The 13,125-nt window shown below is 36.3% G+C and overlaps 1 protein-coding gene across 4 annotated transcripts; it reads right to left on the minus strand.

Annotated features, from left to right (window-relative positions):
- Window positions 1-242: 242 nt before the first annotated feature.
- On the minus strand, window positions 243-12,750 carry maza (MYC-associated zinc finger protein a (purine-binding transcription factor)). Of its 4 annotated transcripts, none has more exons than XR_014629302.1 (8): window positions 11,716-12,750; window positions 11,405-11,558; window positions 8,054-8,427; window positions 6,975-7,330; window positions 5,404-5,467; window positions 4,076-4,247; window positions 2,439-2,864; window positions 243-1,143 (listed from the first exon to the last, which is right to left on the minus strand). XR_014629302.1 is itself a non-coding variant. In XM_084424654.1 (7 exons), exons 1-7 carry the CDS (start codon window positions 11,749-11,751, stop codon window positions 2,539-2,541), a joined length of 1,482 nt encoding a protein of 493 aa, XP_084280780.1. In that variant the 5' UTR covers window positions 11,752-12,522; the 3' UTR covers window positions 2,432-2,538. The 4 variants fall into 4 exon arrangements, 1 of the variants encoding a protein (XP_084280780.1); XR_014629303.1 differs by having other exon boundaries at window positions 794-1,148; window positions 8,153-8,427; window positions 11,716-12,736; XR_014629304.1 differs by having other exon boundaries at window positions 794-1,148; window positions 11,716-12,522.
- Between the last annotated feature and the right edge of the window lie 375 nt (window positions 12,751-13,125).

The following is a 13,125-nucleotide window of genomic DNA, read 5'->3' on the forward strand; positions in this document are numbered from 1 at the left end:
TGCCAATAAAGCACCTTAAAACTAAAAACTGAAGCTAAATATATAAAATATTATGACCTATGATATTAATTGTTGTATAGTTTGAAAGTTTGAGACCTCTGAGGTGGGACAGGCATTTGATGTTTTCAAAATTAGCTATGTTTTGTGCTATATTTATTTTATATTAGATAGTTTTTTTTAATAACATATCTAATAGTTCAGTAGTTGAGTTTATATCTCAATAAAGCAAGCGAGACAGCAATAGTTAAATTCAGTATAATTAGGTGCATGTTCATTATACATAGATTAATTAGGATAGGAGCACATCGACACCAACACATATTGGCGTTAAACAAGCATCAACACAAACATAATTGGAAACATAGGTTACAGATCTTATTCAATATAATCAACATTGTTACATTTGTTTAACGTCTTGAGTCCAAAAAAATAATAATAATATATCGATATCAATGAGAAAAATATCAAAGGAGGCAATGACCAATAGACACATTTTTAGTATTCACGTATACTATGTACATTGCAAATATAAATATTTTGTCCTTGTGACCACGTTTACATGAGAGGAAATGGCACTATATTTGATCCCCTTAAATGTTGTCATTCATGTCAAGATCATTTATGATGGAATAATCTCCTAAATTCATTTATAAAATGCATCTCTTCCTGAACCTCAAGATCATGTAGATATGAGCCATTATAATATAAGGAAATGGTTGGGATGCATAATGTGTCGATTCCTCTCAGTGCTCTACATTCCTCAACAGTGGATTTTTTTTTATATATTTTTTTTAAATAATGAACTGGGACAGCACTTAATAACAGCCTACATTTAAAACCAGTGATCTCTCCAATGGGACTTTGAAGGAAAATGTAGCGACACCCAAACCAGATGTCTATCAGATCTTCGCAGGCTCTTCTTCAAAAAACTGTATCCATATTTAGACTGTATCCATCAGACCATATCAAAGAATACGCAATCCAGTGAGACTTGCTGCTCGGCCTGCACATAAAAGTGAATCTGAAGCAGGTTCATGTTTCTTGGGTTCATTCAAAAGTCACACTTGTTTTGAGGAGAGTCGTTCATGTCCAGCACAGTGGCAGTAAGATTTGAGGTGGATGGAAGGTGGCAGGTTTCCATGGCTATCCTTGTGGAATGAGAAAACAGGTGAGGTTTGATTGGTAATGCTGATTTGCATACAATCACATTTCTCTATTAATAAACAAATTACATCAAAAAACATATTTTATCACATAACATTAGTACTGAGTGATATAGCTAATTTCTTCACTCAGTACTAATGTTCAGTGATAAAAAAAAAAATATATATTTTTTTTTATGTAATTTGTGATTGTATGCAAATATCTAAATATGAATTCATTTTCTCTACAGTGGCTAGAAATGTGGGGGGGGTTTATCTTTTTTTTTTTTTAAGATGTTTTTCGGACCATCATTTTGGACCAGTAAAGGCATTTATAATGTTATTAAGGTTTCTATTTCCTCGATTTCCACAAAAATATTAAGCAGCACAACTGTTTTCAACATTGATGAAGACGAGAAATGTTTCTTGATCATCAAATCATCATATTAGAATGATTTCTGAAGGATCATGTGACAGACTGGAGTAATGATGCTGAAAATTCAGCTTTACCAACACAGGAATAAAATTACATTTATAACAGATTAAAATAGAAAACAGTTATTTTAAATTCTAATAATATTTCACAATATTACTGTTTTTACTGAATTATTTATCAAATGAATGCAGACTTTGACCAAATGACCAAATTGTCGATTCATTTAAATTAGGGATGCACGAAATATCGGCCACCATATCGGTATCGGTCGATATAGGTTCATTTTTAATGTTATCGTTACCGATGAGAAAATTTTGCCGATATATTACAGCCGATAAATAATGAATTATTTCCCTTTTTTACATTTATTACACTTCAGGTGCATGGTTTTGAATTGCTTGAAATATGACAGTTAAATGCAACATGTCTGTCATATAGAACATTACTATTGTGTGCTTGGGACATGGATTTTAATGGTGAAACTTTTGTTTTTGTAATCAGGCTCTCAAAAATTACATCAAAATTTGGATTTAGATTTATCGGCCAATATATCGGTTATCCGGTTTCAAATAAAAAGAATTATCGGTTATCGGTATCGGCCAAAATTTTCATATCGGTGCATCTCTAATTTAAATGGCAGTTTGAACTGATCCACAGAAATGAAACAAACTTAATACGAATAATAAAACATCCACTATTCAGAAGACAAGCAGAGATCATGGAATCAGTCTTTAGGAAAATGAATGGGCAAATCAAATTAAAATTGCATTAAAATCTCTGCAACTTTCAATTATGTGGCAGCAAAATCATTGCAAATATATTGTGAATAACTGATTCATCAATCTAGTTCCTTTGCTCACCTGTCCATCTTAGGCCCATCGTCTTGCACATTTATCTCCCATCCCACCCATTAATCCCGCTTCATCCACCCCGCCCTCCCTCCTCGTGGTGTGCTGTGGGCTAGCTGTGGCTCTGAGGAGCAATGCTGGAGCAGTCAGTCACCAGCAGCCCAACTGTGACTGGAGTGCTGGAAACAGGAGTGGCTGTGCCCACTGTCTGCACTGAACTGCTGCTGCTGCTGATGGGGCAAGGATCGTTGGGGTCCGTTTGGTTGGCGTGCGTGGCCATGTGACCCTGCAGCTGCGTCGGCGTCTTACAGTGTACCCCACACAGCTGGCATAACAGCACCCCGCCTGGGCCTGAGCCACGGCCGACCCCACTCTCCTTCCACTCTTGCCCATGGTGCTTCTGAGCGTGGACGCGCAGGTACGTCAGCGTGGTGAAACCTAGGGGGAAACAAGGATGATTTTTATGAAAAATGTAATCGTTGTCTCTTGTCACCTTCTCAGTGCTGTAAATTATACAGGGAACCTCCTAACTTGGTACATTATAAAATAATTCATTTTAAAAATGAACAACAGTGCCCAAACTATGCAGTTTCACTTTTATTCATTTAAACTCCCATGATAGAGTATAGAACAAAAAAGTCTTTATAGTATAGTCTTTTTAAATAATCAATTAAAAGGATCAGCTCAAAGAGTCTTTTGAGCCAAAGAGTAAGTAGCCGAATGATTCAGTCTACAGAGCCATAGTAAAATATTATGTAATAAAATGTTAATTAACAAAAGTTAAAGTCTGAATTAAATTTGATGAGATAAAAAGCCTGAAACAAAACAAAGACAATAAATAGTCAGCATGTCTTTCTTTTAAGATGTCACTGGCCGCCTGCAGAAACATACAGCCAGCACAGTCCAATTCACGAGTTGTTTTTAATAAAAAGACACTCACTAAAATTATCAGGCTAAATCAAACAAATTTAAAATAAATTATTTGGTGAAACCAGTTACTGAATTTATATCTGACTTGTCATGTTTTTGATGTTTCCGTGTAAAAGTTTAAAAGTTTGAGGTCAGTCAGATTTTAGAATAATAAAATAAAAAAATAATAATATTAATTATAATATTTAAAAAATACAAAAGATTTCTATTTCAAATATATGCTGTGTTTTTTTAACCTTCTATTCGTCAAAGAATATCAGTTTCCACATAAATATTAAGCAGCGCAACTGTTTTCAACATTGATAATAATAATTCAAGTTTCTTAAGCAGCAAATCATCGTATTAGAACGATTTCTGAAGGATCATGTGTCACTGAAGACTGGAGTAATTAAAAATTCAGCTTTGCTTCACAGGAATAAATTACATTTTAAAATATATTAAAATAGAAAATGGTTAATTGAAATTGCAATATTTCACAATATTACTGTTTTATATACTGTAAAATATTACTAAATTTATGATCAAATAAATGCAGTCTTAGAGAGAATAAGAGACTTCTTTCAAAAACATTTAAAAAAAAGTACTGACCCCAAACGTGAACAGCAGTGTGTATTACATCATATTTAAAGATACACATTCACAAAAGTTTTAAATAAACAAATAATAATATAATAATAAAGGGTAACCACTAACCACAAATGAAATAATCAATGACTCACTGCGGTTGCAGAGGTGGCAGATGTGATGCTGTGATTGGTTGTGGACCCTCATGTGATCTGTGATGTAAGCAGGAGAGAGAAGTTTGCCACAGATGTGGCAGGGAACCTTGTCCTCGTGTCTGATCATATGAGCTCGTAACCGGTCTTTAGTAGCGAACGCGGATTCGCAGGTCTGCACAAACAAACAACGCGGTTCATCAAACGCAATCTTCATCATGGTATTCCATCTCTATTCCTATTCGCCTTCATCACGCACATCATGACTCATCCTCGACACACGCACTGCCAGACACATATGGCTGCAGCCCACATACACGTCTTCACACATATGAGCAGAGAAGCACATGCAAGAGCTCTGCAATACTGTAATAAAATGGCCTGAAGTTTGATAAAGAGCCAAAACAAACAAGGCAGGGTGATTTAAAAGAATATTCTGGTCCAAGGCTTTCAGAGGCTACATTTATTTGATCAAAAATACAAAACAGTGATATTGTGAAATATGTTTACAATTAAAAATAAATAAATTCTATTTGAATATATTTTAAAATGTAATGTATTCCTGTGATGCATTATGATCATTACTCCAGTCTTCAGTGTCACATGATCCTTCAAAAATCATTCTAAGATTTGGTGCTAAAGAACCATTTCTTTTTATAATCAATGTTGAAAACACTTGTGCTGCTTAATATTTTTGTGGACTTTTTATTTTATTTATTTTTTATGAATTAAACTTAAAAAAACATGTATTAGTACAATATTTTGTAAAAAAAAAAAGCCTTTTCTGTTACTTCTGATCAATTTAATGCTGAATAAAAGTATTAATTTCTTTCCTAAAAAAATGTAAGTGAAGGTTATTTTTAATTGCAGTATTTTGTTTACAATAATACTGTTTTTACTGTATAACTGGTCAAATAAATGCAGCCTTGGTGAAAATAAGGTGACTTCTTTTAAAAACATTTAAAATGTAACTGACCTCAAACTTTTGAACAGTAGTTTTATATTACAGCATAATTAAAGATACGCATTCACAAAAGTGTTACGTTTAATAAATATATGATAATAATAAAAGATAAGAGATCAAAGTAATACATACTTTTTTCACGATTATATAAAAAGTAAAGAGTTCATATAGACAGTAATTATATAGAAAGTAAAAGAAATGAACACTTTTTTTGTTTTAAAGTCTGAAGAAGAATAGAGGTAATCAAAGGCACGTCAAAACACAGAGCACGCAAGAGGAAGTTAAAGACAGCGATAAAGAGTAAGAGAAAGAAAAAGAGAGAGAGGAAGACAGAGAGACTAGAAGAGTAGAGCTGTATCTGTATTACCGGACATTTGAAGGGTCTTTCTGTAGAGTGCACCTGTCGCACATGACTGTTGAGATGGTCAGGCCTGGAGGAGACAGAGAGAGGGCTCAACCAAAGAATACAATACACACAAAACCACAGTAACCAGCAGAGACCCTTGTGCATGTGTGTGCACGCTGCACTTCATCTCTATATGAACTAGAGTCAGCAGAGATCTGTCTGTGGCATCAGGGCTCCTTTAAAACAGCAGGATGGCATGGGTTGTACAGTTGTTTTCGTTAATTATATACATATTTTCTCGTAGCAGATGCTTTTACCCAAACCATCTTGCATTCAAAAGTAAATCTTTTTTTGATCAGCATTTGCACACCATGAGAATCAAACCTGTGACCTCAAAGTTGCAAGCGCTGTTTTATCAGATGAGCTGCTGGAACAGTAGTAGTTCTATAGTTATACATAACAATAATATAATATAATGTAGTTTATACTATAAATATGTATATTTTAAGTTTGGAGTTGGTAAGATTTTTATGTTTTTGAAAGAAGTCTCTCATCCTCACCAATGTTGCATTTATAATAATAAAAAAAAAAAAAAAAAAATATATATATATATATATATATATATATATTAAATATCTCTTTTCTATTTTAATATATTATAAAATGTAATTTATTACTGTGATGGTAAAGCTGAATTTTCAGCATCATTACTCCAGTTTTCAGTATCACATGATCCTTCAGAAATCATTTTAAAAAAAAATTCCAGGACTCTAGAAATCCATTTCTGGAACTAGAAATATTTTGTAACATTTTATTTTCAGAAATCAATCTAGTATACTGATTTGATACTCAGTTATTGTCAATGTTGAAAACAGTTGTGCTGCTTAATTTTTTTTATACATTTTTATTTTTATATATATTTTTAGGATTTATTGATGAATAAAAAGTGAAAAAGAACAGAATTTATTTAAAATAGAAATATCTATATTATCATCATATTAGAATGATTTCTGAAGGATCATGTGACACTGAAGACTGGAGTAATGATGAAAATTCAGCTTTGCATCACAGGAATAGATTACATTTTAAAGTACATTAAAATAGAAAAACATTATTTTAAATTGTAATAATATTGCACAATATTACTGTTTTTTCTGTATTTTTGGCTTGATGAGAGACTTTTTTCAAAAACTTTAAAAATAGTAATGTTACTTTATAGGCCTAAGGTCAAGTGAAAATGAGACCAGGCAAAAAAATTTTTTTTACTATTGGCTCGACTTATTGTAGTGCTCTGCATATGGATATAGATGTGTGTTGAACTATATGAGACAGATTGATAAATACAGACAGGTCATTTTTTCCTCATCACTAACCTATTTTCAGTCTCAAATTAGTAATTAGGTCATTTCTCCATAGCTTTCAGTTAAACACTCAGAGTCCTCGACCACTGTCAGAACTGCAGTATAATGCTCACTGTTGAAACCTGCTGTGGACTGGCCTGATAAACAGTTTGTCCTCATAATCTCAGCTCACTGATGGATGAAGTATGTTTATGCAACTAGTGTGCAGGTGAGCAAAGCGTTTCCTCTTACCGTGAGAAGCCCTTGGCGCAGTGCGGACACACGTAGGGTTTCTCCACTCCTCCCTGGTGCGACCGAACATGATAACTCATTCGATCCTTTCTCTTAAACCGCTGTTGGCAGATTGGACAGGAATACGGCTTCTCATCCGAATGGGACAACCGATGCCGGTTAAGATGGTACACGTCCCTGAACGCCTTCCCACATGCCTCACAGGCATGGTTCTTCCTGACTGGATTGGGGTTAGGGTTGGGGTTGGGATTAGGATTGGGAGTTGGATTGATGGGTAACGGGTTTGTTATTGGGATAGATATTTGAATCGGGGTGGGATTACTTAGGTTATCGTTGATGTTGCAATTTGGTGCAGCCTGAAAAACAGTAACACAGAATTTCAGATTTTATGAAACAAGTTTTTGTGTTTAGAGCCACAGCAAATCTTTCAGTGTCTTCTGGGTACAACAAGCACAATGTTTGCTGACCTACTAACCAACTGACTGTAAGTGTTCAACAAATGAGGCGAGAGCAGGAATGAGACCATGTTACACAACTGCTGACGCCATAGCCTGATTTTTGCAGTCTTGGGAATTGGGAGGTAGAATGTTTGAAACCGACTATTTTAGTTCATTACGGGAGAGGAAAAATGATGAAATAATGTTAAATGGCACTTTCCATGAATAGTATACAAATTAGTGTCCCATTTACTATTTGAGAGACATAAATGTCATGTTTTTGTGTCATGAGACATGATAGGTAAAACTATTAATCTGTCTAAAATTAGCCATTCAACCCTAAAGGCTGGAATAACTGAAACTGGTTGCAATAATGTCAAACCTCATAGAAAATGAATTGAAAAATAAAACAGCTCATAGAAAATTTAGCTTGACCTACTGTGTTTTCTAATTGTTAAGCACCTTGTTTCGCTAACCACTGGTTTCGATTTTTTATTCCCTATTTTTAAATTTATGAAAAGTGCCTAATAGCTTTAGTTCAAAATGAGAGACAATGGCATGAGGGGAAAAGTCAAAGCAAGAACAAGGGAAGTGCAGCAAAGGTATGCAAAGTATTAACCAAAAGACACAAATCAACCCAACCTGCACCATTGTCCCAGTAACCACCACTGCAGTAGGGAGGGTCTGGTTCACTGTCATGGCAACCGTTGCCGGGGCGATAGATACAGCGACTGTTTCTACCTGCTGATTGCAGATTGGGGAAGGATGGACCATGGGGTCGACTGCCGTGGGGATGGAGGCAGGTATAGACAGCTGGAGGAGAGAAAGGGGGATGGTCTGCCTCTCCAATCGTGCTCCAGCCTTCCCTCCGTCTACTTTCTCTCTAGCGGCTCTGTCCTTCATCTTCACTCCAGTGTGGACAGACTGGTGACGCCGCAGGTTGTAGCTGTTCTTAAACTGCTTATTACATATGGAGCAGATGTGTGCAGGCCGGGCTGGTCGCGTAACTGGCTTCACTGGGAAAGAGAAGGTTAAAGGACACTTTCAGTATGCTATGCATACACAGGTGTAGTCTGTTTGTTGCACACAAACACCTAAGCTAGGATTAGGAAAGAACTCTAAAACATACTACGCTCCTTTCAAAGTTCCTACTTAAGAGCTTGGACGCAGTAATTACAATAAGATGTGAAATCACATGGGCAATTTGATTATCCAGTTTCTTTCTCTCCACTTACTGACAAAAACTGGATGGATTTTGTTGTTGTTGTTGGACTAATGCATCAAACTTAAGTGCAAAAAATGCTTTATCTATGTATTTTATCATTCTCTTGCTTTTAGAGTATTTTCAACGAATGGATTAGAAAAAGATTTGCAGTACAGACTTCAAAGACTGAACCAAACCAACCAGCTGCAGCTCCCTGTTAAAATCACGTTCTGTGGGTAAAAATATATATATATATATTTTTTTTTTTGAAAACTATGATTTTACCCCCCAGAACGTGTTTTTTAACCCCCCAGTTTTATTCATATTCATTTATCAGTTTTATTTTTATACATTTTTGTATGTCAGCTTTTGCCAACATTTCTTTAACTTTATTTAATCTAATACTTATATATATATTCTTTCGCCTTTATTTCAATTACCAATTTTTAATAGTTTTAGTTAACAATAAAGACTTTGATTTGAACGTTTTTGGAGAAGATTTCAGTCCAGATCTTGAATTAGCTTTGCTTGGGTGTTTTGACCCTATCTTGGCATTAACACATTCTCATCAGCTGTCTCTTATGCTTGTTATGGTGGTGGTGGCTAAAAGGGTGATCCTGATGGAGTGGAAGTCCACCTTACCACCCAGCTTTCATAAATGGCTGGCTGAAATGGTTGCTGCTCTAAACCTCAAAATTATTTTTTTTTTCCTAAGGTCGAAGCTTCTAAAAAATGTTGTTGTTGTATACTTTAAGTATACATTTTGTGAGATTTCGATCTGTTTTATGTTTGTATAAAAATAGTTATAAATAAATAAAAAGACATTGGTTCATTAACCTGGTTTCTGTTTTTATAGTAACAGCAACTTCTCTGAATGGCAAATCTCTCTTCAGGTATAGAGTGTAACAAAGCCTGCTCCCATTTTCAACGGCGCTGGTTCCAGAATTATTCTTTCTATTCCTTTTTCCCATAGGGATTTCCCACCAGCTACGAGGTGAATCACAACTAGGGTTGCAAAATTCTGGGAATTTTCAAAGATGGAAACTTTCCATGGGAATTAATGGGAATTTAAGGGAATTAACAGGAAGTTATGGGAATAAACTGGGAATTTTCAAAGTTGAGGGTTTGCTCTTCATAGGGAACTTAAATATAGTTGAGGAAAGTATATTTTAGCATAATCTTGACTAAAACAAACAGATGCCATTCAAATACACTTGAATATCCATGCCATTCCTCAATCACATGCACATAGCACACTGCTTACTGCATGGCTATTGAGACCACACCCCCTACTGGCACTGTGCATGCCTCCATCACATGTACAGAAGCCCAAAGCACAAGACTATTGAAGGCACACATTTGAGCCTGTGGACTAAACAAAGTGAAGTAAGTTTTGATGATATTATGGGGAAATATATTTATTAAATGTTTAAATTGCAAATATCACATACAAATGTATTCATCTAGTAGATAGCAAGCTGATAAGTTAGATGCTAAATAAGCTAGCATAACTTTATTTAGCACATAAGTAGGGCTGGGCGGTATGACGGTATATATCGTTACCGCGGAAGAAAATGTCAACCGTAACAGATTTTTTTATTCCGTGTATACCGCAACATGTAAATAAGTAGGCGTGGTTAACTCACGTGCAGCGTGCGTGAGACTGAGACACTGATTTGTCAAAGAAACATGAAGAATGACCAAGAGGATCCACAAAAGGAATTACGTTTTCAAAATTAACGTGATATTTTCGGGGGGGAGGGTGCAGAAGTCAACTAGAGCAGTGCAGCACACTGAAAGTTTAGAGAGACGCACGCACATGCTCGCAACGGGGCTTACTTGACAACAAGTTCATATATCAATATTCTAATGAATAGAAATAACCTTAAATAATGTATCTATCCGTCTCTTATGTGTACAGTTACTTTCAGAGTGGACGCGCAAGCGGTTGCCGTGGTAATGAATATTTCCAAAATTCCCCAGCTTAACTTCCCATGGAAATTTACCGGAAATTTTCCGCCCCTTTGCAACCCTAATCACAACAATACAAACTTTGATTCGAAGCATTTCTTTTGAAAGAATTTGAAAATCAGACAAAAATACAAAGGTACAAGACTGTGTACTAAACGGCTTTACTGAGGGAAAGAACTACAATCCCATGAAGCATTGCGAAGTGCGAACAGCATAATCAAAATAAAAATGATGGAGAAATATAAAACTATTTATTTACAAATGTTGATTATATCTATAAAACAATATATTATAAGTTTATTGCAAAATATGCATGTATACAAACGTTTCAGAGAAATCGACTCGATTACGTCATTCGCAGTGCTTCATGGGAGTGGGTGGAGCTAAAGAGCTTTTTTTGTGTTGCTTTTTTTCCGACACTCTGACTGGTGTAATTTTTTCACCGGGAATTCCACTTGTTACACACAATTATTTTAAAATAAAAATAAGCATAATGCAGGCTGACGGCTTCAGCAGAAGCAAATAACACGGATTCTGGGTGGACTTTGATGGTCTTAAAAGGTTTATAAGTTATTGTTCAAAATCAATTTCCTTATGGAGGAAATGATTTACTGCCGGAACCCAACTGTAGCACAGAGAGAAAACGTGCAGGCATCCTTAATAATATTCCAACCTTATGCAAATAAATGGATCCATTAGCATTCTCACCCATTCAGGCTACATTATTCTCCAATCTCCGGCAGCCACTAAAGTCACAACTACAAACAGTCTAACCTCGTTTTCTCCCTTCCCACCGTCCTCTTTTGCCCCTCCCTCACCCGGTACAGGCTCCTCATTCAGCGCTGCTGTGTCCACCGTGGATGGGGGCGGGGCTATGTGCTCAGGGGGCGGGTCCTGAGCGGGATCCGTGAGCTCCGGGAGAAGATCTGATTGGAGGGTCGCGTCAGTTTGGGACTGTGAAGGCGGAGTTGTCTGCGAGAAGGGGCAAAATCACAGATTTTAAACATTCTTTTGCCTTAACTTGTGAATGAAAGTACATTATGGACAAATGCTAACTATTATGACATTAATTTGAATTAAATAACAAAATAGCTATTAACATGATTATATGACATATGATCTGTCTTACCTGAAAGAGGAAATTGCTCCAAGCTGCATCCATCATGACGTGTAGAACAGGACAGATGCCGTTTGAAATCAACTAGTCGATTTTTCCCCCACAATGAACGACTTCTTCCACTATTTTATCACATGTATATATGCTTTGTATTCAAAATGTAAAACTACCATATGTATAAAGATATGTTATCGAAATTTTAAAAGTGAAAGAATGCAAATTGCTCTGACACTCATACATTAATATCCATTTTACCCTATTTCAAAATACTAAAAAACATTAAGAAATGACAGCTGTCAATCACAGTCCCTGTTATTAACACCTCATTGCCACATAACAGTGGTCAATCATGCTTACAATTTAATATAAAATTAATTGCTGCATTTTATGTTTTCTTGTTAATTAGACCGATGTGCAATAATTCATGCAAGGATAATACAATTACAATGGCAGTTTAATGTTTCATTTGCTCTCAGCGGTAGCATGGCGTTGCTAAAAATATTTCCATCATTTTTTTTATTATAAGATTCTCCATCCAGGCCCCGAGCGGCATCTGCGCGAGCCTCGGCGTTGCGTTAAATCTCATTCGTGTCAGGCGAGCGGTTCACCGGTCGTCGTCCATGGCTCCGCCTCGGCATTTCAATCGAGAGGATGACATTTTTTCCTTTTTTTTTCCTGCAATACTCTCACCCTCCCACCCTCGCTCTTTCTTCCTTTTCTTTTTTTATCCCGTCTTCTCTGCCCCGCTATCTCTCCCCCACCGCCGTGTCCCCCTTGTTTTAAAGGGATAGTATATTTTGAGTGAACACCCCCTCTTGTGTCTTCGTCCCCTCCTCCACGCGATGCTCTCGAGCGCGGTGTCGTTCTCGCGCGCCCCTTCGGCGTTTGTGTTCAGCCGACGCAAATTACACCATAAACATCGAGATCAGTTTAAAGAAACCATCAGCGCATTCTTCTCTAAAACCTAAGTCTACAACACAAAGATTATCTGTGGTAGACAACTGGACGTTCGTATGGGGGAAAAAAATGTCGCAGGTCCTTAAAGGCAAAGACGCACGCAGACGCAGCTGCGGTAAATAATAAGCGGCTCTAGATCACTGCCGATAATAATTGTACGCGCCCAATGGGATTAAACACATATATCAGACTCACTCCCAACCAAAGTTTTTTGGGGGTTCCCAGTGCAGTATTGGTTTCTCTCTCGGAACAGCGCTTTTTCAGACGCATTTCTGACTGGAAATATAACGTTTATTTTAGGCTGTGCGCGTCACGGTTCAGAGAACGTCCCTTCAACGTTCACTTAACATTACACCAGCAGCATAAAGGCTGTCTTGTTTTCATACATTGTTGTAGTCATGAAAACAAACCAAAAACATCACACATAATATGTTGGATTAAATGCTAAATGCTCTTGAAACTCAG

This window comes from Rutilus rutilus (genome assembly GCF_951802725.1).
Source record: "Rutilus rutilus genome assembly, chromosome: 1".
Taxonomy (NCBI): Eukaryota; Metazoa; Chordata; class Actinopteri; order Cypriniformes; family Leuciscidae; genus Rutilus; species Rutilus rutilus.